The 25,423-nt window shown below is 35.2% G+C and overlaps 1 protein-coding gene across 1 annotated transcript in view; it reads left to right on the top strand.

Moving 5' to 3' along the window:
- Positions 1-25,423, top strand: part of KCNK2 (potassium two pore domain channel subfamily K member 2) — a 71,030-nt gene that overhangs the window by 15,824 nt on the left and 29,783 nt on the right. The window contains exon 2 of the mRNA XM_087717792.1: positions 3,091-3,208. Coding sequence (XP_087573918.1) covers positions 3,091-3,208 — 118 coding nt within the window. The remainder of the gene's footprint in view (positions 1-3,090; positions 3,209-25,423) is intronic.

Raw genomic sequence — 25,423 nt, forward strand, 5'->3', positions numbered from 1 at the left:
CAATAAAACTCAACATTCACTCAGCATTCGGGAGGGGCGAAATAAAATTATCCCCAGGCCTGACGGGTTAGCCAGTTCTTGAGGGCTGTGCGGAAGGCCTGGACGGTGGTGAGGGTACGAATCTCCACGGAGAGATTGTTCCATAGTGTCGGAGCCGCAACAGAGAAGGCTCTCCTCCGAGTAGTCGCCAGTCGGCACTGACTGGCGGATGGAATACGGAGGAGGCCAACTCTATGCGATCTGATGGGACGCAGGGAGGTAATTGGCAGAAGGCGGTCTCTCAAATAGCCAGATCCACTACCATGGAGCGCTTTATAGGTGGTGAGTAGGACCTTGAAGTGCACCCGGAGACCAACAGGTAGCCAGTGCAGCTCACGGAGGATCGGTGTTATGTGGGCGAACCGTGGTGCGCCCACGATCACTCGCGCGGCCGCATTCTGGACTAGCTGTAGTCTTCGGATGCTCTTCAAGGGCAGCCCCATGTAGAGCACATTACAGTATTCCAGCCTAGAGATCACAAGGGCTCGAGTGACTGTTGTGAGGGCCTCCCGATTCAGGTAGGGCCGCAACTGGCGCACCAGGCGAACCTGGGCAAATGCCCCCCTGGTCACAGCTGAGAGATGGTGGTCAAAAGTTAGCTGTGAATCCAGGAGGACTCCCAAGTTGCGGGCCCTTTCTGAGGGGTTTAAATTTTGTCCCCCCAGCCTGAGTGATGGTATGGTGGTCAAATTTTTGGGAGGGAAACACAACAGCCACTCGGTCTTGTCTGGGTTGAGTATCAGCTTGTTTGCTCTCATCCAGTCTTTAACGGCTTCCAGTCCCCGGTTGTCACATTTCTTGTTCTCTTCTTTGTCTGTAATGGATGAATGCCTGCTGGATCTTTTTCTGGATTTGATGAGTGCCCTGAGGGATTCCTTGACATGTTTTAATTACTCCTCCCCACCTTATTTATTGGTAGGCAAACTTTCAGTCCAGTGGTGTAGGGTTCTGATCACTCCCATTTTGTGCTCTGGTAAGTGGTGAGAATCAAAATGTAACTACTGGTTTGTGTTTGAGAGTTTTCTGTAAACGTCAGTGTTAAGGCTTCTCTCTTCTTTAATGTGCACTGCACAGTCCAGAAAATCCATCTTTAACATCTTTATGTGTGAACTTTCCAGTTGATAAAGGAAGATGTATGGTTATCCTATACACAGATGACTGCAATGCCAAGACGGTCACTTTTCTGAAGGACACTACTATGTATGCTCCTGAATTTTAGAAATGTAATTTGGTCAGACCACAGAGCAGTGTTTCTCAACATCAGTAACTTGAAAATGTATTGAGTTTAACTCTTAGAATTCCCAGCCTGCATGAATTGAAGTCCACACATTTTCAAGCTGCCAAGGTTGAGAAATACTACTGAGGCTATACAAAAATTTGAGTACATATGGTATGTTCTCAGAAGTTAAGGATTTCAACTGAAATGAATAGATATTATAGCCAAACAGTGGCTTCTTTTCCAGTATATGATTCTTGTATTTTAGAATAAAAAATCATTAACACTCTCTCAGATTAAGCTTGACTCCAGGTGATGATATGAATATATTCATAGATTTATATTTGCAACAGTATAAAAGTTGTTTGTCATTGCCATCTTATAGAAGAAACACAAATACATGATTGTATTTTAGTGTGCACTTACTTTGAAATATGCTAAAACCAGATCAGTGGGATTTAAAAAAAGACCATTTACTAAGATGGAAATACCGATTCATTAAAATAACAGGTAAAACTTTTATATTACAAAATATCTGTTTACAAAGTAAAGATTTACGTCAGCTGAAAACACCAGTACTTATATGATAATAAAACAGTAAAAGGCATTGCTGTTTGTGTTCTCCTACCCTATCCTTTCACTGAAACAATATTATAAATGCTAACCCCAGAATTAATGTTTATTCTTTTAAGGAACTTTTTAGTAAATATGCTAAGGATTGCAGTTTTAATTATTTTAACACAGTGTTTTTCAACCTTAGCAACTTCAAAATATGTGGATTTTAGCCCCAGAATTCCCTAGCATGCTGACTGAAGAATTCTAGGAGTTGAAGTCCACACATCTTAAAGTCAACAAAGTTGAGAAACACTCTTTCGACAGTAGCAAAATAAATCCTCAAATATATATTTTAATTATTAGGGGCCAGTGTTATACTACTTTATTATCTATTATTCAGAATGTGTAGGTATTGACATGTATGTTACTAGGTCAGTCAAAGTTATTTTAAGAATATTTTTCAACTGCACTGGATGGAATGCTTATTAAAGCTTACTAAGTGGAATAAAGCATTTTATTGGGAATGAATGGAATGCTTATTAAATAAATAATTTTTATTGGGATAGAATCCTTCAGCATCTATGCTGATTGTTACAATTATTAACCCTTCTCTGAACATTCATAATTTGAGTAGGAGAAGTGATTTTCTGATACATAAAACAAGTTTCTGTTTCTTATTTACATTTCTTATTTACTTTTCTACAAGTTATATCATAGCCAATGTGTTATCTTATTCATGATTATTCATGAATTCAGTGCATGAATAAAATTTGGCGTATAGTTGCTTATTGATTTTATTGCCTATTTCAGGATTGAAACTCTTGATGTCAGGATTTTAATTTTTAATCCATGATTTCATGATCAGGTTAAGAGTTATTAATCCTAAAATGATTGCTGATTCAAAATATTGATATGCCTATGATCTTTATACTTTACTTATATATTTTTTCCAAAGCTTACACAATATTGAAAAGTCAGTGTACTAAATTGCTTAAAATAAAAGACCAATACTCAGGAAATTCAATTCAAGGCTACCCTTAGCCATGAACACTTGCTATCTCTCAGTGAGTTCAATAATTTTAACTTAATTATATTTCAGACTCAGATCACAAACTCTTGGAACTGAAGCAATTTCAATGTGCTGTAAGATGTTCCACCCTTCTTTTTGGCTATTTTTTTGACTAGACAGATAGATTACTTTCACAAGTATATGGAATAGTGTGTTCTGATATCCTTGTTTATATTTCATAAATACTGAGAAAATGTCTTTAAATTTTCAGCAAGTTGTGGCAGCAATAACTGCAGGAGTCAATCCTAAAGGAAATATGCCAAGTCAAGTCAGTCACTGGGATTTGGGAAGTTCCTTCTTCTTTGCGGGGACTGTTATTACCACCATAGGTAGGACACAATTTATTATTCTGTTTGAACATTGATGACCCAAATTAAATTTAGCTAAAGTATATGTTTATATATTCTTATTTGGGAACTTTGTCTCTTTTAAATGTCCTATTTTTTGGGAAATGTTGGTTAGATGTGTTTCATATTTACAAACTAAGTATAAATAATCAAAAACTTCAAGTGCAAGAGTTTAATTATTTTTAGTTTAGATTTTTCTTAATGGAATCCTTGGCTTTTACTTTGATTTGGTTTGTTTAGCAATGACTGCCTTAATTTCATACCTTATTGTCATATATTTTAATTGAGGACATTGCAAAGTTAATCTAGTTGGAAAAATTCTTTAAATGTTAAACATGTAAATGTAATGAGCCTCGATATAAATACAAATCAAGTGGTATTTTATTAGGTATTGGGTGATTTGCATAGTTTATGAACAGCATTCTTACTACTATATGGTACATATATTTTTAATACAAGAACTATATGGATAGCTGCACCATACTAAACTGAATTCTATAAATGCATTACATTGCTTAAATATGTTACTGTTTGACATCATCATTTACTTTTCTCTCAGGCATAAGCTTACTTAATGAGAGACAGGTGATATGGGGTGGTGGTGATACATCCCCATCCCATGTTTGTTGCTATGAGAGTGTGTTCCACACATCATCTTTAGTCAGAGTAGAAGGGCTAAGAAGATCCTCCTCCTCTTTCTCCAATCTAAGATTATCTGAGAAAGGAAATGTGAGATTGGACCAATCATACCTCCAATTCTCATCCCATTTTGCCTTCTAGAGATCTTTGGATTGAGCAGCAAAATAAGAGCTGCAGTGGATGTTATATATACATAAATTAGTGTCTATGTGACAAACTATCATATTGTGGAAGTATATGGAATAGTGGATAAAAAGAGGTATTATGTTAACTGTGTGAAAACGTGCAAATATACTGTTGAAATTTTATCATATTATCTTGTTGCTTAGGGAGATTTCAGCATGTTTTAATTGCTTTGTAATAAGCCTGTAAGACAGCCTTTCACAGCCTGTGCACCTCAGATATCTTGTGTTACAACTGCTACAATTGTGACAAAATTGAACGACATTAGTTTGAGAAAAGTGCCATAGACAGTTTAAATTTGATTGAGAAGTTCATAAGATTAAGAATGCCCTTCGTTATTTTCTTTTTTAAAAAAGTTTTTTTTTATTTTAATTGAACAAAAACACACAAAAAAAGAATTATCCTTCATTACATCTTGTAGAAAGCGTGTCGATTAGCTACAGGTAACTTTCGTGCATTTCTTCCACAGTCTTTATTTATGGTTCATATTAGATTATACACTTTAAATCAAAAATCTTTGTATATCTTACTATCAATGTACCACAATTTTCATTTGACTACAATTATTTGAACGTGCTTTTACCTCAAATCATTCATACTTAAAGACACAACCACATAATGGCATTCATTAGCTATTTCATAAAATCCTCCAATAACGTTACACCTTCATGACATCTTCTAGGTAAAAGTCAATTAATAAAGTTTCTGAATCTTCCCCCCCATTTTCCCCCACAACTCGCTGTTTAGGATTTGTATCCAAGTTGCTTTTCCCAATACCAGAGCATGTATGTATTATTAAACAATATCCATTTACATTTCCTTGTTGTTATTATAATTGGCTAAAAATCATTTACTATTTATATCCCATCTCCTCTCGTCAGATCCAGAAGAAAAAAAAAAGAACCTTACACCTTTATGATAAGATTTAAATAAAAATTTGTTAATAAAATTTATAGATTTTTCCCAGATCGCAATTTGTAATTTAAATCAAAATTTCTTTTACTAGTTTGTCATTACATGTATATATCATTAAGCTGTATCTATTATCATTTCATTATTGTTATTATAGTTAATTATTTGTTAATGGATATGCATTTAATAACTATCTAAAACAATCTAAGAATTACTAAATTCCTACTTATTGATCACCAAAACCAACTATTTTTTATTATTAACTTTCATTTTCAACCTGTATCTTTCCAGTAACAAAACAATCTTATCTCTCTTGCCAATTGTGGTGTCTGTCTTCTTTTTATCTCCTTTATAAGGATTTTATAAACTTATCTCTGCACTTTGTTGCTTGAAGGATCTCTCAGGCAATCTCTTTGCCCTCCAGCTGTTACTAAAATTAGTTTGTCTTTGGTTGTCAATCATGCTTCTGAAAGAATTTCTCTTCTTGAACCATCATCATTACCATTTCTTTTTCTTCTGTATCTTGGAATCTGGGGGGTAGGGCTCCAGTTCATAGAATTCCCCTTTCCATATTCCCTTCTTTCCACTTTCACCCACATTTGCTCCATTAATAAATTCATCTATTGTCTTGTCTTTATTTTCTATGTCTTCATTTTCCCCTTTAATTTTTTGGGGCTCCAGCCACTTCATCTTTTGCTGTGAGGAAGACTAGTCTTTCCAACTTCTTCTCAATTCTCCCATATCCTTCCAATAGATTTTGAATTCCAGCCAAGATATTTTGGAATTTTAATGTTTCCTCAGCTGAATATTGATCCATGTTTTCCAAAAAAGAAGGACAGAAAAAAAACTAATAGCCACTGCCACTCTAGCCTTCCAGGCCTCTTTTATTTTTTTTATTTTAAGTTGACTTGAACACAAGATCTTTTATGTTTTCCAAAGGAGAAGGGTTTTTTCCCCCTTTCTCTCCCCTGCCAAAAATGTTCTCAAAGGCACCTGTGAAAACAATTCATGCCCTTGGCTTTTTATCAGTTTCTGTAAACAAATTGCAAACCCTTCAGTTGCAAAGTCAGTGAGATCAAAGAAGGAAAGATAAGAGATACATTGTTTCAAAAACTCCAGCCTCTGACCTCCGAGTGGCAGTGTTGCTACTTTTCACTTTCTAATATTTATCTCTGGTTTATAGGAAACAAAGTTCTTTAAATTTCTTTAATGGAATTTAATAACAAGCAAAATGAAGAATTGTTAAAATAAAAAGGAAGGTTTTCATCCAAAAGTCAAAAAATAAAGCAACAAAAGGCAGAAGAAGAAAAATCAATCCATTCATTTTAAGAGAAGAGAGGATAAATGTTGTGAGCACTTCAATCCACAAAGTATAATTACAAAGAAAAAAACTTTTCCAAAGCAATCCGGTGTGATTTAAATTCGCCGCTTAATTCTTTTGCTTAAGTATCTAATTTGGCTTTAAAAAAAGTTTCTTTAGGCAGTCTTTCCCAAAATAGAAAAAATACCTCAGTAGATGGACTCACTTTCTCTTTTCACTTCCTTCCTTCTGGAGCCATCCTGACTTCATCAGCCTTGGGGTTGCCTGTTGGGTCTATCAGGGACTTTGCAATGTCCTTGAGACCAGCAAGGCTTTGTCTTCCTGATCACTGTCTCTGCGGGATGGTTTAGGTCACAATGGACCGTCCAGGGGCAAAAGTATCAACGGCATCTTGGAGTGTCGGGACCGCATGTTGTGACATTGTGACGTTGGCTCCTCCTTCCACCCTAATCTTCCTTTCTCCAAGAAAGGAATCTCAATTTCTTTAATAAACAAACATTTTTAACCAGCCCACCAAAAAAAGAAAAGAAATGTATGTAAGCCAACTATTGTAAAGATGAACTGGGAGAATTTTCATTATAAATAACACTGATTTTCCCCCTCTATACTAATTCATTTCTGAACTGGAATGAATATTTCCTTAACCAAAGCGATGTATCAAAATGATTTTAAAAACAACCATCCAACAAAACAAACAATATTTCATATTGTTTGAAATATGAAAACAAAGAGTTTAACTTAACTTGTCAGAGAATTTTAAAACTGTACATTGATGTTGTTTTAGAGTGCTACCATTGATGACTGGCATTTACTACTGGCATTTGATTTTGACTGTGCAGTTCTATGAATTCAGTCATTCTACTATTTTCTATAGAATTATTTTTGAAGGTTATATTTTCCTCAGCCTACAATATATACAGTATTATTAAATTATGTGGCCCATCTCATCACAAGGCAACTCTGGGCAGCTTACAACATTAAAAGAGATGCAATCATAGTCCTAGGACTACAAAATTATGATTTAAAGATGACAAAATTATGATTAAAATGGGAGGGAAGGAAGCAAGATGTGCAGGGGGTGAGGTGGGATCTATTAGTCCATCAACTATCTCCAAGAACATCCCCTCCGTGGCACCCCAGGCCAACTGGCAGAGGCTCTTGCGGAAGGTCAGAAGGGTGGGAGCCAATCCTACCTCAGTGGGCAAGATGTTCCAAAGGGCCTGGGTCAGGGCAGTATTGTATATATATAGAAGATTGCCCCCTTACATGTTTTTTTAACTGAATTGCAATTGCTATCGTCAGATGACTGCTTAAGGTCTCTGTATTTTTAATACTCTACACCAGTGTTTCTCAGCTTTAGCAATTTTAAGATCTGTGGCCTTGAACTCTCAAAATTCCCCAGCCAGGTGTCGAAGTTTACACACCTTAAAATTGCCAGGGTTAAGAATCACAGCTTTATATATGTCAAAAATGCAGATCAGTCTGACTAACATGGTAAAGATAGAAAATCTTTCTTTCGGAAACAATACGTTGCTATTTTATTTCCACATGATTTGTCCTATTCATTGTCTAATAAGTATTTTCTGTGAACAAAAGTAACATATAAGATGCGTACATGTCTGGTCATAGTATTTTTCAGATTGCTGTTCCATGTACCTGCAGCTATAGAAATTGCTGTATAAAAAAGAAATGTATATGTATATGGCAGGGTAATGGGGTGAGGGAGTCATATTGAATTCTAAGCTATAAGGGAGCAGAATGTCAGATAAAATGTCATGAGAAATGTTGTTATTTCACTTAAACAATATTGACAGTCATTTAAAAATAATTGTTGTATTATATTCCCCTTCATGGAATCCTCTATGTATAATTTACTCATTTCACAAGACCTTGTGGTTCTGCTGGGTGTGCATGATGGAGTTCCTGATTAAAAATTTCTGGAAGGTACAAGGTTATGGGAAAATGGTGTAACCTCCAATTTTATCCTTGAGTCATTTTTATATTCCACTGCCACTTATGGCGAGCCTCAGTTGCTTTGAATATGGCATGAATAGCCTTTGGTATTTTATGAAATAATAGTTGTTTAAGATTGTTCTTGCTTCTGTGCAAGGGGAGCAACTGACCTATACAAATATCAAAATCTCCTGCATTCTTTTGGTGTCATATTATAATGTCAAGCAAAACTGTTTTATTTAAATGAAAAGATTAGCAAGCAGCTACTGACATTCTGAAAATATCCCATATTTGATGGCAGGTTTGAGTTAGCACTTAGCAGACAAAAGTAAATCCTTATAGATTCACATTTGTGATTAAGGTCTTGGTCTCTGAGCTCGAACAAAATTTTTATTGTAAATAATGTTTCTTTCTCCAGTGTATGTCCCCTGCAGGCATAAGCCTTTTCTTCTGAAGTCGAAACATTTTCTATCTTGTTACTGTATGTAGTTTATTGATTCAGCCGAACAATGGGGAATTGTACTATTAACTCTGTTATTACTGACAGAATTTTATTATAATCAGAAAAGTCTGTGTTGAAATCCTTTTTTCAGCTAGACATTAACTACATAATACACAACCCCCATCTATTCCATGGCTGTGTAGGAATAAGAAAGTTTAACAATGCATCTTGCACGAAGAGAAAAAGTATGTCAAACCTTTCTAACACCCAGTGTAATACGATTATACAAAAGCACATTTACTAGATACATATTGTACAATTTTATTAGTTAAATTTTCTCTTTCAATGATATGCAATTGTTTTTTGTTATATTAATAGTTTCCCCTTTTTAAATCTGTTAACAAATCTTTAAAAAAAAATCTGTAGTTGTCATGACCAGGTTCAAACTATTTGTTCTGAAATGCTGTTTCTAATCGCTGAAAATATTTCATCTTATCAACAGTAATGACAAAATTGAGCTGGAAACAGGGCAGCCTTGGTCCTGATCTTGAGCCAGGGTGTCAGTTTTAGGCAGCAATTGATAAGCAAAATGCAAGAAATGGGAGGGGGGCAGCCATTTATCTGAAATTGCATAATGTGTCCTGCTTTAGTAGTGGGTTGGATTGGAACACCTCCACGGTCCCTTCCAATTATGTTATTCTGTATTCTAACTTTACTTATAAGAAAAGCCCATGGTGAAGTAATTCTGCATTTTCCAGACTCTTTCCTTCACAGAAGACTTATGAGTTGAATTTTATTTTTTTTAGAAGCAAACTTCTCCCATTTTTAGAATATTTGTCAAAAAGTGGATAATGTATTCTTGGCTCCTAACCTTAGTCTTTTGCAAGTAAGAGTATAAAATTATTTATATCTAGTACATCCAGAAGTTTGAAAATATAATAAATTTGCTATCAAAAAGTGCACTAATTTGAGGGCTCCAAAAGAAAATAAAGCAGAAATTTGTTGAATTTATACCTGAAAGATTAAAACAGGCTAAATTACAAAAAAGAGATACAATGTGTTTGAAAGAAGAAGTAGATTAGTACCGTGTTTTCCCAAAAATAAGACAGGATCTTATTTTCTTTTGACCCCCGAAATAAGCGCTTGGCCTTATTTTTGGAGAGTTTTATTATTTTTGAGGTGCAGCAGGTGGCTAGCATGGTCACCTCATGGCTGCTGCTGTGTTGCAATATTTTCGGGGAAGGGTTATTTTCAGGGGAGGGCTTATTTTAAGCATAAACCCTCAAAAGCCCGATTGGGCTTATTATCTGGGGACGTCTTATTTTTGGGGAAACGGTATTATTAAGGAGTGAATAACCAGGACTTGTCTTGATTTGCATTATTACAGAGTTGGGCAGGTCAAAATCTCATGTTTTGTGTTGCATTTCCCTGAATATATTTATCAGTTCTCAGCATCATATTTGTTCTGATGTTTAAGGTGAAAATAATATTATAATTCAGATAATAGATTTTAGAGGAAAAAATATCCTTCCTCAACCTGTGCGTCTCAGATAAGTTGTAGTACAGATGCCACAATTGTGACAAAACTGAAGGACATTAGGTTGAGAACAGTTGCTGTAGACAACTGAAACAGTGACGTGCGGTGAGGTTTATTGCTGGTGAGGCACTGACACAGTGGTGGGTTTCAAATTTTTTTAGACTTGTGGACTTCAACTCCCAGAATTCCACAGCCAGGCATGCTCAGTTCTGATTTAAAGCGACAGCATTTGTTTTTCTCCTTTGCGAAATAAGTTTCCTTTTTTCTTTTTCTTCTCCCTTCCCCTCCTTCCTCCCTCTCTACCTCCATCCCCCTCTCAAACACACACACACACACACACACTCTCACACACACAAAGTTGGATTGGAGGGAGTCAGGGAGACCACAGGAGGAGGCAGGAAGCCAGTCAAAGAGCCATACTGGAGCACACACACTTTCCCCCAGTCCTGGAAGGATCCAGCCCAGCTTCACTGATTTCAGGTTTGAAAAGACAACGTGGCTCTGCCTGCAATCAAACTACACTTGGGGAGGGAGAGCACTTCCCTCCAGCCTTTGCCCAAAGGCCTACACCAGGAAGATGGAGTTTGAATTCCTCCCCCTCCTTCTGACCCACACGTACCTTTTCCAGCTGTTTCAGAGAGGATTTCAACTCTGCTCTTCCCTGTCATCATGAAAAGAAAAAAAATGTAAAAGGAAAAAGGCAAGAGCTGAGGTCAGTTGCTACCAGAGTCACCGTGGATGACTCTGCTTAACTGTTTAAAAAAGCCTCTAAAAAAGCGCTCTCTATAGGAGGAGGCAGGAGAACGATGTGCCTCACCTACATGAGGAATTTTTCGGCTTTTAACCCTTGCTTAATTCTGCTCGAGTGATCATAAAATGCCTCAGGTCAGGCTAGATGAGGGACATCATTCTCCTGCCTCCTCCTATAGAGAGCGCTTTTTTAAACAGTTAAGCACTAAGCACTAAGCATCCACAGTGACTCTGCCTGACCTCAGCTCTTGCCTTTTTCCTTTTACATTTTTTTTCTTTTCATGATGACAGTGGTGAGGCTGTGCCTCCCCTGCCTTATCTGACTGCATGTCACTGAACTGAAACTTACCTTGATTTAGAAGTTCATAAACTCAAGAATGCCTGTCATTATTTTCAATAACTCTAATTTGCCTTTCCAAAAAAAGTATCTCAGTTTCTTTAATAAATAAGCATTTGTTACCACCCCATAAAAAAAGACATGTATAGATCTCATTAATAGCCTGCCTTTTTCAAATCCAAGCATTAATGGGAGTTTCTATTACAATATTTTGCAATAAAAGAATGAAATTATGGCCTTTGAACATTCTTGTCCTTAGCTGCTAAACTTTGATGTCACAGTAACTATAAAAAGCAAGAATGTTCAGTTGTAATTGGAAGATTGTAGATAAAACTGAGATCTGAAGCTAATGATACAGGTTTCCTTTGGGACTGATGTTTTACTTTGTAATACTGCTTTTTAAGCTCTACACAGACAAACTGGCAGATGATGGAAAAGAATAAACAAATTCAACAGAGACATTTTATATAAGAATCAAGGGGAAATATTTCATTCTCTAATTTTTTCACTTTAATTTTCAACTTTTAAAATAGCAGCGTGAAAATGCTGAGAGAAATTAAAGAGGAAGAAATTCTATACATTTGAATAAAGTCTAGATGAATATGCCCTGTCTTTCTACTTTTATTGGTTAACATATGAGTGTTAGATAAATATTATATAGGTAGACTGGACAGTCACTTGTCTGAAATGGTATAGGATCTCCTGCTTGACCAGGGGGCTGGACTAGAAAACCTCAAAGGTCCCTTCCAACTCTATTCTGATTCAGTAGTCCTCACTTGTACTGCAATTTCCATCACTAAGTGATGAAATTGTGAAGTGTGAACATCATGTGTCTTGCACCACTTAGGAACAGAAATTCTGACACTTCTCTTCCCTTTGTTAAGCAAATCACTGCAAGTCTATAAGCATTAATGTCACATAGTCACTATTTGGAACCTTCTGCTAGCTTTCCCACTGATTTTCTTTGTGAGAAGCCAGCAAAGAAGGTTGCAAATGGGATGCTACAAGCAGTGTAAGTATGAGCTTTCAAGAAATTATTGAATGAGTGGCTGTTGAGTGAGAACAAACTATAGTAACAATGGCTGTTATGAACAGCTTTACACTTACATTAGTTTCTTGGTTTATATTTTATTTTCCCTCTACATAACAGAATAAGAAGACCTGAAAACCTGCTGAATCAGGTTTATAGCTCATTTAATCCAGCACTCTCTGTCACAGAATGTTTAACAGGTACACTAGAAACCTTGCAAGCTTAGAAAAATAATCCCTTTCCTCTGTCATTCCCCCAATATTCAATATTGATACACAGCTTCAGATTCTTTTTTTTAAACCAAATGAATTGGTATTCAATATTCATATGTGTAGTCCATAAACTCCATAGATGAACTATGAACTGTGTAAAGATGTATTTCCTTCGATCAGTAATCTCCGAGCATTTTGTTTCAACAAATGAGTTGCAAAACTGAGACAAAAATCTAAGATTTTTCATCCCATTCATGCTTTTTTCTGCCATATTTTCTTGATTTTCTCTCTCTATTTCTTTCCTAGCTTTGCTCTAAGTGGAAACAAATTGTTGCCTTTATTTTTTGAGAAGCTGCTCCAGCCTTATATCTTATTTGTTGCTCTTTTCTACATCATTTTGAGTGCTACAGGGATGCCTTTTGTGGTGTTGTAATGTAGAACTCTACTTTTTCCAAATGTGATCGCTCTGTAGATTTATATAAGGCATGATCATTTTGGACAATTTATTTTTAATGATTATGATACCTAGTATGTAATTCTTATTCTATAACTTGGATACACAAAGAATTGTGGAAAGCCATTTCATAAATGAATTAGAATAATTTATTTATGCCAAGAAGGACTAGTAACAACTTCTGTGCTGGCTAGGGAATTTATAGAACAATTAATCAGTGGAACAACTTGCCTCCAGAAGCTGTGAATGCTCCAATGCTGGAAGTTTTTAAGAAGAGATTAGACAACCATTTGTCTGAAATGTTCTAGGCTTCCTGCCTAAGCATGGGGTTGGACTAGAAAACCCCAAGGTTGTTTTCAACTCAGTTATTCTATTATTCTGATAGCATCACTGACAAATTATGTACAAAATTCCTCAAGCACATTCAGGAAGCTATCTAGGTTTTTGAAGTAACTAGACCACACTATCAAAAGATTATATCAGCTGTCAATGTAAGAATTACCAGAATGATCTGTTCCTGCTAAGGAAATAACAGAGTGCCTCTATTTTCAAATCACTTTATCAAAGAGAACATAAAATCCAACATATGTGGGATCTAACACTAGCCGGGACATGAAAACCTTAGTGAGAGGAATAACAGTATTGCAAAAAGTTTGGGGTGTAGGATTCATTTAATATTCAGCAACTGTGATTTCTGGGAAATTATGAAATATTCAAAAGAATAATAAATAGCTTTTAAAAATAATACAGTATATTTACTGTATCGTATCCTTGACAGTGAAAGATGTGGTTGTTGCAAGAAGATCACAAACATTGATTATAAACAGTGGCATGACAAAGTAGCAACAATAGTGCATTGGAATATCTGTGAGAAATACCATTTCCATGCAAGCAAGATAGGACCATAAAATAGAAAAAGTAACAGAAAATGAAGAGACTAAAGTGCTCTAGGACTTTCAGAATTCACACATACAAAAATACCAGCCACATAACACTTCAGACAATTTATTGACAATTGTCAAAGTGACAAAAAAGGCTAGATAGTGGTTGTGGCTGTATCTGGATACAGAAGAATAAAAGAGAAAGAACTGGAGAAATCAGAAAATACAAAAACTTGCAAATAGAAATAGAATGACTGTGGCCAAAGAAAGTAAAGATAGTACCAGTAGTAATAGGTGCCTTGGGTGTAATCACCATTTGAATACCATCAGTCACCATTAGTCAATTGTAAAAGGTAGCTTTATTTAGTGTGGGTTACATTCCAGCCAACACCAACATCTATCTATCCCAGGTCTGTTGGACAGAATCGATAAATGGATAAAAATGCCACATCCAATCTAAACATCTGGTAGACTTGTATGACCTACCATAAGCACATTTAATGTTTTTAAAAGATTGTAATCTTATAAGAGTCATGCGAAGTTCATATACTTCTAATGGCCAGAGATCAAGTATAAAAGAAGCAGGCTTAGACAATGGTCTTCATGTACTATACAATGAAACAAAAGAGAAGAATCTGAAAAAAAAACATATAAGATTACATCTGTTAAAAATTTGGAATTTTTTCAAATGATTTTAATCCAAGGACATTTATAATAAGAAAGATGTGATCACATATGGTACATGTAGACTCAAGAAATAGACTAAATACATAGCAGGAGTTGCTTAATGACTCTGTTATAGTTAATATAACTGGGTATTTTGCTTTATGAAAAAAGATTCAAAAATATTAGGAGCAATATGGCAAAACATCCAGAAAATTCTAAAATAAAAATTAAAAACCCAAATATTTTATTGGGTATGATCCCAGACAATATAAATGAAGAAACACCATGATTTATTGGGATGTATGCTGATAGTAACAATAATAAATCTGGCATCACACTGAAAAACAGAAACTTTGTGATATAAATTGGCAAATACATGGGAAATGGAAAACTTGACTATACATATTTATAGCATATTAATTGAGTGATTTGACTATGTACCAAGAAGTCCTTTTCTATCTCTAGTGACCACATGACACTATTTCATACCTGAAATTAATATTTTTAGAACTCTGTAAATGTATGAGAACATAATTCAATTACCATCAAAGCAGTCTTACATTTGGAGAAAAAAATTAATTGGGAGTACGTCAGGACTTTTTAAAAACACTTCAGAATTTCTAAGGCTTTCCTGCTGTTCTCTCCCCCCTCTATCTATCTATCTATCTATCTATCTATCTATCTATCTATCTATCCATCCATCCATCCATCCATCCATCCATCCATCCATCCATCCATCCATCTACCCATCTACCCATCCACCCATCCATCATTTATCATTTATCTGTCTCCTATTTTTATTTTTTTATAACTAACCCAAAGCAGAAAATATACATAAAACTTCTTCCTTTCATTTTCCCATAACAATAACACTGGGAAGTGGGTTGAGTTGACTAGAGTTAACCCAGCCAGTTTTCATGCCTGAGGTAGCACTAGAATTCACTGTCTCCTGGTTTCAAGATTAACTACTTAATCAATCTAGCTTTGTCTTTTTTTCAGTTTGGGTTTTTTTTCCCCAGTCAATATACAATGTTGCAACTTAACTTTTAACAATTTTATTTGGAAAATGCAAAGAAGTTTGTGGATTGCAGATGTAGACTTTATGACATTGACATGAAGAGCTGACTAGCGAAATTTATCATCTTTTTAAGCTTTCTGCCTAACAACTCTTTTGAGGCAGTAAAGTTAATATTACATGAGACTTTTCTCAATTCTCAACATTTTTAACTTTGCTCTTTCTTGTGTTAATGGAGTATCATGCTTCCATGGTGGTTTTGTTAACACAACTGGGGCCTCAACTCAGTTCTCAGCTATTTTAATATGGGCCCAAAGTTTATGTGCCTTTAAAATAAATGAATGATCATCAGGCTAACACGAGCACTTTCCCAAACCTTTACTGCTCTAAATATAGCATCCAAGAATCAGTCATTTCCCCATCTCAATGATAGGATTTATATTGATTTCCAGGCAATTATTTAATTCTAAATGATATGAACAAAAAAAATAGCTGATCTGTGAGTGACAATATATTTTGGAGAATTCCCCCACAGTACAGTTAACCTTTGCTTACTAACCATTAGTTCAGTGACTTTTTGAAGTTATGACAAAACAAGGAAACTGTTTGAAGTTGTGGCCATCACAAAATATTTACATGACTTGGTGTTTGGCAACCAGTGTGCATTTATGATGATTGCAGCATCTCAGGGTATATCACGATTGCATGATCACCACTTGAACCTTCACAGTTGGATTCTGACAAGCAAAATCAATGAGGGGAGCCAGCAGTAAGTTTTAAGTTGCAACTACATGGTGTCATGCTTAACAACTGTTAGTGGTTCGCTTAACAACTGCAGCCAAAACTGACAAACCGATGTAAGTAGGGCACAGTGATATGACTTTTATAAGGTGCTGACAACCCAGCTTATAATAAAAACATTTAATAAGTAATGACAGCTGAAGTGCTGAAATCTTATGCCAATATGCTGCTTTCTATGCTAGTTGCAGAAGAGAGATCTCTCCTTGGCAGGCAGTATAAAAATGAGGTGCCTGGTTGCCTTTGTAGGCAGGAGCAGATGTGAGCAAACTGGAAAGAAAGCTGTTGGAAATGGCCTGGAGTGCCCACTCCAGATTTGTTCTATGTACAGAATCTCTTACCCATGCAAGTGGACTTCTCATAATAGTCCTGATTGAAATAGGAGTAATATTTTAGCTCTTTTAAAAATAATATATCTTTGAAGCCTTGTCTGAAGTTGTACTGGCATTTGATTGAAAGTTCAGGATCAATTCTTCAATTGAGTTTAGAACTTTTACTCAAACATTATTTTTGGAACGTTCTTTGGTGTATTTTAATTCCCTGAAAAAGAAAACTATTTAGCAAAACATAATCTAAGATATTATTTTTTTCCTCTGCCCCTCCTATTCATTTTCCATCGAATAATCCCAAAATTGGAATTCAAGGCTTTTAAATTGAAGGTAAATGGAAAAAAAGTGAAAAATAATAATTTTTCATTTTGTTGGGTCAAATAAGACTCATCAAGAATATTTACATTTAACTTATTCCCTGTATCATTAATTTTTCACTACATTTTCAAGGTCTTGAACTGTCAACAAATTATTGAAAGGTGCAAATTTAAGTACATTGTAAGTGTTTCAATAGTTGCAAAACCATTGCCTTAATTGAGGGAGGCTTTAAAAATAGTCTAGTGCTACATGAATAAGTTATTTGGCCCTGGGAGTAGTGGGCTTGCTCAGCACTTTGGATGACAATCCTCTTCTGAAGAGCTCAGTGGTGCTGGATCTCGTAGGGAGAAAGGGTAGTGCTGATAAGAATGGAATTGAATCTTGTAGATTTGATTCTTATGAAAACTATCTGCTAATGCTGAAGAAGGTTGAATGGAAGAGATATTTCCCACTTCAAGCAACTCAAAATAGCAGCAATATTTAGGAAGCAGCCACATTATTATAACTACACAGAAATAAGGACATTGCACACCATGCATTTAGATACCATCCTATAAAACACTGACACTGTGTTGTGTCATTTTCAAGGAAAAGACTAAAGATGTGCTGTTTAGGTATTGTACAGTTAATGTGATTTTCAATTTATTTCTATGAAGCAGCCAATAGTACAAGTGCTAATCATTATTTACAAAAGGGACTTGTGACAATATTCTAGCTAGCTTTCCCTTCAGTGAGGATATATTTCCAACTCCTGTATTATGTTTTTTTCGTCTTCTAAATGATACTCATTATTGGGGCATTGCTTTTTAAAAATGTCTTTGTACTTTTGCAAATTATAGAGATCTTTTGACTAGATGCATACCACCCTCTAATTTCTCAGCGGCCCTGTTTTGGCAATCATTTTAGTTCTGACTGCCTGGATAGGAGTAAAGAATCATTATTAGTAATTAGCAGGAAACTGACAAATATTTATTGAGTACAGAGTATCAGAGGTGGTATTCAGTATGTTCTGACTAGTTCTGGAGAACCGGTAGCAGAAATTTAGAGAAGTTCGGAAAACTGGTAAATACTACCTCTGACTGGCCCCACCTCCATCTATTATCTGCCTCCCGAGTCCCAGCTGATCAGGAGAGAATGGGGATTTTGCAGTAACCTTCCCCTGGAGTGGGGAGGGATTGGAGATTTTACAGTATCCTTCCCTTCCCATGCCCACCAAGCCATGCCCACAGAACCGGTAGTAAAAAAATATTTGAATCCCACCACTGCAGAGTATGTTTTATGACACATAGCTATGTGGTTAAGGAATTGACAAAGTGTATAGCATGCAAGTTCAGTATACAAATACTGCTTATTCAAACCAAATCAGTGATGTATATAAGCTCATTATTACAGAATCTGGTGAATTAATAACATATGGAATTTACAAGCTAAAATTATTAAAACAAAGACCAATAAATATATGACAGAAGTCATATATGTGTGTATGCATAATTTGGTTAAGGTCTTCTCCTGTAAACATTGGCTAAACAGTATGATCAAATCTTGTAATTCTCAGATAGTGGGATAAGGTTTTTTTTCCTGAACTGAACTGAAAATCTACATAGACTTCATACACAAATGATAAACACTCTTCATTCTTTTTTTAATGAAGAATGTATGTATTACTTTTCTGAGAAGCATAAATTTCCTTCTTGTCTAACAAGGACCTTGTACCAGCAATCTCTTTTTAGCACTGGAAAATTATTATCCCACTGTCATTTTGTTTGAAGTAAATGCAGTACCATCAGGTCATTTAACCTCATATAATAGATGCTTAGGATGTGTAATGAAGGAAACATGCCCCCCCTTGAAGCTCATATTCTTGCCACTCTTATTTTATACAGCTATTTGTAGTTCAACCATATGCTGTTGTGCTAGTGGTATCTAAGAGATGAGATTGTTTTGGAGAACATCTCTCTGATTTGCATCACAGTTAAAATATACTGTTGTTCTGTTTTCAACATGATAGGTTTTTTCTTAGAAGAAGTTCAGAATTATTCAAATTATTCAATTTATGTTAATATAGGTTAATATTACTCTGGTATCTACTGCTATTTTTTAATTCAAAAAACTATTCAAATGTGGATTGGAAAAATTCAGTGGATAAATTTCTGATGGATAAATCCCAATGATACAAAACTACTTCAAAGAGAACATTGTCCTACAGTGTAGGGTTCCTCGTCCATAGAGATTATATTGGTATTTTGAGGTCGGGTTAAGCATGACTGGAAACATGCATTGTGAATTATGAATGTAACAGGCAGCTGTAGAGCTCTCTTTTAAAAAATGATTATAGTTTTTGCTGTTTGAGTGTTAATTAATTTATCATTCTGCTACTTTCCCAAAGAGCTTAAGGGTGGTTTATGCACACTTCTGTGGAATTTAACAATTATTTGGTTTTAGCAGTAGATTATTGATTCCAAAGACTCTTGAAAAGTAAATTCCATTGTACCTAGTGAACATGTATTTGAAATAAACTGTCATAGATATTTTTACCCACATTTTTCAGTTTAGCTGGTGTGAACCTCCAAGAGAAGAATCTTGCAAGATTGTAAAAGTTTAATTCTCAGATATTATAGTTTTCTGCAGTTTGGATTCTGCATACACCATACAAGAATCTTAAATTAGTGCAAGACAGGAGAAAAATAAATAGTTCTGACTTCCTGTGGTATATCAAAAGTACTGTCAATCCACAGTGGGCAGTTTAATTGCACTTGAATAATCTTAGAAAAGTTGCTATATGCCAGCTATTTAAATAAGAGAGCTCTGTTCCTCACCTCTCAATCTCAAATACTTGATTCTTCTTTGAACCATGGTCGTCCTGGCCATTGAGAATATCAATGATACATTGACATTTCTACTCCGGGATGTTAGCTACTTTGGGATGTGACATCCTTGGGTGGCTTATTAGATTTATGATTGACCAAATATGGTTCATGTGAAGATGAATTGTTCTGCAAGTGTATTGTCAGATAACTATAAAAGCTTAGGCGGATAATATTCATAATCACAATAATACCAGTAAATACTTAGGAACGTTTAATTTCCACATCAACCTGCAAAGAAACAAGGAAAAAATAAAAACTTGAGCAAACAATTTTCAAGTAAGTGTCAGGCTTTATTTCATAGACAGGAACAAACCATTTAAACCAGTACATCTCAATTGCAGTAAGTTTTAAATGTATGGACTTCAGCTCTCAGAATTTCCCACCCAGCACGCTGGGAGTTGAAGTCCAAACATCTTAAACTTGCTGAGGTTGAGAAACACAGATCCACAAGAAATGCCAAAACTGTAGATCAGCCACAGAAGAGCAAATGCAACAATTACTATTATTCAAGAACAATCCCTATATAGAGAAACAGTGTTCACATTTTCTTGAATTTCATTTTTCTTCCCACCAGCTTTAATGGGTGATTTGACCCACATCTTTTTCAGGATTGAGTTGCAGGATGAAGCTGCTCTTAAGAAGTACAGAGAGCTTTTCTAGAATATTCTTATATTTCCCCATGTGCTCTTTTTGCCTTTACATCCAAAGTGCTTCCGAACCCTATTTTCTGCTATGTTTCTCTTTTATTGTTTGTGGGTGAACATATTCTTTTAAGTCTCATTGCATTGATAATTGGGATGATATTGCAAAATTGATTTGATGTGAGAATGATTTCAGCTTTCATGCTGTAGAACAGGGATGTCAAACGCTGGCCACGCCCACCCCAGGTTCAGTGAAGGGAAAAAAAGTTGCGATACATCATGTGATGACAATGTGTCATCGCGAGTTTGGTACCCCTGCTGTAGAATAAAAAGCATGTTAAAGTGACAGATTTCAACTTATTTTCTACTTGTTAAAGAATAAAACAGAGTTAGGGAGTTAAACAGAGTAATAAAATGCCACGTTCATAACTAAACTTCCTTTTAAGGATTGGCATCATGCCATGTAACATTTATTTTCTTGCCCTCTTCTTCTTTACACATTGATGCCATTTAAAAGTCATTAAAATTTACTATTACTGTCGTCCATTACTGTTGCTCTTTGTCTAATTTTCCTGTGCTTTAATGATTTACAGGAAGTATTAAGTCCCTGTTTCCTTAATGAAAAAATTGTCCTTGACTTTTGGACAAAGCTATGTTCTTCTTATAACCAGAAAAAAATCAGTTGTATTGCAGTATATAAAAAAATAAGATTTTGGTGGCAGAGCAGTTTGTTTCTGACAACCAAATATTTCTGATTATCATATGCTGCGATCCATATCCTTTAAATGTGATCATATGGCCAGCAGATTACTATATTTAAGAAATGTAAATTCTATATATTATATTTTTCTGTATCTGGATTGATTAAAGTAGATTATGATGGAAGTAAAGAAGAAGAAAATCTAGAGCTGGTCCTGACAAATCATAACACCCTTAAAATATCTAGTTTAAAAAAATATTATTGGAGCATAAATTAATATAAAGTTATATATTAGAAACAATACATGTTTTAAAAAATGTGATTTATTTTGCATTATCTGAAGGATACTTGCGTTTTAAATATATAACCATTTATTTCATCTCCTGAGATTTACAGAAATACAAAGATTTTGCTGTTTCTAAAGTTGAGTTAGTAGAACTTTTCACAAATAACCAGTTACCCACTCCCCCCCCCCAGAAATGTCATTCTACTCCAGCCATTAATAAATAGTGACTAAATTAGTAGATCAGCAAAATACTGTGGACATAATATACTTATAACATGCTGTAAATTATTACCAATAGTAAGTCCTCCTCTAGGGCTTTGTCAGAGATAGTAACAAAGATTGATAAGCTGTTGGACAGACAGGTTTTAGAGACATCTGGAGAAATTGTCAGTTCATTTATGCTCTGCTTCTATAACAAAAAATTCAAGCCCCATAGCAACTGGGATATCTTTAATTTCTATATTACGGAATTGAGACTATTTGTGCCAGAAAGTAAATCTTCCTTTGTCTGGAATAGCTGTTTTGAACGCAAAGGGGGGAAATGCATCTTGAGCCTTTGTCACATGGCCACCATGGCCACGCCCACACCGGCCATGCTCCATCGCCTCCTGGCCCTCTGAGATCAAACACAACCCTGATGCAGCCCTCAATGAAATCATGTTTGACACCCCTGCTCTAATGTTTGAGCTAGATAAATAAAGAGCCAGAATATAAAAATTTGAAATACTTAAAACATTTCATTTTGTTTAAAATAAAAAATAAGGTTAGATTTGATTGTATTCCTTTTCATTTAAGCACATTTTACATGTTATGCAACCAAAAAACAGTCCTTTGCTTGAAAAGACTGACAAAGGATCACTGCTGCTCACTTCAGGTTGCAATTCTAGGAAATAATGTTAATCCTGATTTCTAGGAAATCTATACTTTTGCTATATGAGAGCTGTTGACACCAGTTTCTGCCCCTCCCCTTGATATCAGACTAGGTCCAGTTGTGGAAAATTAAATAATATGTACATTGAAAATGAGCCAATTATATGCAATAAGGAAAATGAACAATTTCTGCAGATCAATTCCTGGATGTTCTTCCAAAACCCAGTGGCAAACGAATGCTGTTTATTAGAAATGTTCAATGCCCCCCCCCAAAAAAAAAAAAAAAAAGGTTTCCTGTGAGCTGATACATAGATTATTCTGAAACAGTACAAATCATAATGAAAGAAAACCTGTTGAATAACAAGTTGAATTAAAAGTAGATCATTATATGATAATATTCTCTGCCAAATAAAAATTGCCACGGAATATGCTATTTATTTATTTATTGAATTAATATACAAATGTGGCCATGAGTTTTAAGCTTTTTCATATTCATCAATGCTGGTTTCATGTTCATTAGTTATACTAGTTTTCTTAAATATTACCTTTTCAGTTTTTAACCTACTTCTTTATTTCATGGTTTCATAAAATAATAATACTATGGAGTTGAAAGTGGCCATTTAGGCTATTGAGTTAAATGTCCTTTTTAGTTCAAGGTCTAAAGAAAAGTGTCTCTTCCATAGGACCTTCTGGACTCATGATTCCTGCTCAAAGAGCAAGGGGCACTTGTGACTAGGAAGGATTTGGTGCAACTTTGTGATGTGCAGCAATTGTGCCCTTACCTGGATCCTGAGACCCAATGGATATTCACTCATGACCTAATCATTTCTTAGCTGGATTCCTGCAACACACTCTACATGAAGTTACCCTTGAAGAGTATTTGTAAGCTGCAGCTGGTGCAGAATGCAGCAGCATGCTCAGTCCTGGGAGTTCCTAGGATTACACATATAACACTATTACTGTGCAAGCTGCATTGTTTACCAGTTTGCTTTGGGATCCAATTCAAAGTCTTGATTGTTACCTTTAAAGCCCTACATGGCATGGATCCAGGGTGCTTGAGGTGCTGCCTCTCCACAATGGCACATTGGCACATTGGTATAAGCTTGCCCCATTTGTGCCAGCAGAAGAGACTTCCTACGTATGTCCTCTGCTAAGGAATTGAAGAAGGTGGGGTCAAGGAGAAGTGATGTGGCCCCATTCCCATGGAACATTCTATTACCAGAAAGTGAGAGCTTCCTTCTCTCCTTTGGTCCTCCAGATGGGTATAACATCTGGCTTTGCTGGTTGACCTGGGGTCCTGTGGAGGCCACTCATTGCTCAGTGACTGATGGGATAAGAAGACCTCATCCCTCTCCCGTCCATCTCTTAGCTCTCTTAGTTTCAGTTCTAGTAATACTATTTTAATCTGTGTAGTTTTTTAATATATTTTATTAAGATTTTATACAAATCTTATTAAAGTTGCAAAGTTAATATATTTTAATTTTTTTTAATTTAAAACAAATACAACATCCTTCTTACATGCTATAGAAAGTGTATCAGTTAGTTACAAAAACACTTTTGTGCATCTCTTCCACAGTCAACAAACATAATTCATATTAACTTAAGTATTTTAACTCAAATATTTATACATGTCACCATCATCCGTGACCCGACAAATGCACGATAGACATATGCGCACCGACAAAATAGCACTGATTAAAACACGATGTCAAAATCGTACCCACAAATTCGTGACGTCAAAATCGTGCCGACAAAAGCGTGATGACAAGCACAATAAAGGGTTAGGGTTAGGGTTGTTGATGACGTGATTTTGTCGGCGCGCATTTGTCGGTGCACTATTGTCAAAAATCAATTAGTGATTTTGACTGCGCTCATTTGTCCATTGCGGTTTTTTCAGCGCGCATATGTCTATCGCGCATTTGTCGGTAAAGCACCATCATCATATCTCCATTTTCATTTGACTATAATTGTTTAAGCATCCTTCATCATAAAATATACCAAAATTTAATATATAACCACATACTGGCCTTTCAATTACTATTTCTAGTAATACTATTTCTAAAATCCTCCACTAACACTAAATCCTTATGTCCTATTCTAGCTAAACATCCATAATATTTAATAACAAAGTTTTCTAATCCTCCTTTCCAAATCACTGTTTAAAGTTTACATCCAGTTTCCTTATGTTATACTCATATCTATATATATGTTGTTATTCTTATCCCTCTTTTATTTGACTATATCCTGTATCTTAACATTTTCCCCCTAATAATCAAAACTTTAACTGTATCTAACTTGGTTCTTTTTTTTATTAACCTTTATGTATAATCCAAAGGGATTACTAATCTTCCTTACATGGGTACCATTCAATATTCATATCCAATTATACTCATCATAACACTACACATTGTATACATTAGTAACATTATCAATTATTTATAAACTATATCTATTGTCAATAAATTTCACTAAGTTTAACTAGTTTTAAATTATATTCTTCCATCTATTAACCTGTATCTTTCCAATAGCAAAACAGTCTCATATCTTCTGCCATTTGTGGTGCTTGTCCTCTAATCATCTCCTTGATCAACTTTGTATGGACTCCTCTTAGCAACTCCTTGCTTATAAAATCTCTCATGTAATCTTGATGCCCTTTTTCTGTTTCCTGTTTCCTTAGTCGGATTATCTTTGATTGTCAGTAGTGTTATCAATGCTTTTCCTAATAAAATTTCTCTCTTTAAATCCATAGATTCTTTGGTTTTTTCTTCTTCTGTATCTTGTGTTTTGGGATAAAATTCTTCTCCATTTAATTCCTCTTTCAGTATTCCATTCTTTCCATTTTCAGAGACAAACCAATCACCATAAATATCAGCAGATTTAATCTCTTTATATTCATTTTCCACTTTGATTTTTTGAGTTTTAACCACCACATTTTGCATTTGATAAACATCCTCAACTTCTGCATCATATTTTGCTGTTCTATGCCAGCTTCTTCTCTATCCTCTCATATGTATTTGATAATTTCTGTATTTCTGAAAATATCTTTTACAAGCTTA

The sequence above is a fragment of the Thamnophis sirtalis genome, unplaced genomic scaffold (genome assembly GCF_051295495.1).
Source record: "Thamnophis sirtalis isolate CommonGarterSnake01/CBP01778 unplaced genomic scaffold, rThaSir2_p1.2 scaffold_6, whole genome shotgun sequence".
Lineage (NCBI taxonomy): Eukaryota > Metazoa > Chordata > Lepidosauria > Squamata > Natricidae > Thamnophis > Thamnophis sirtalis.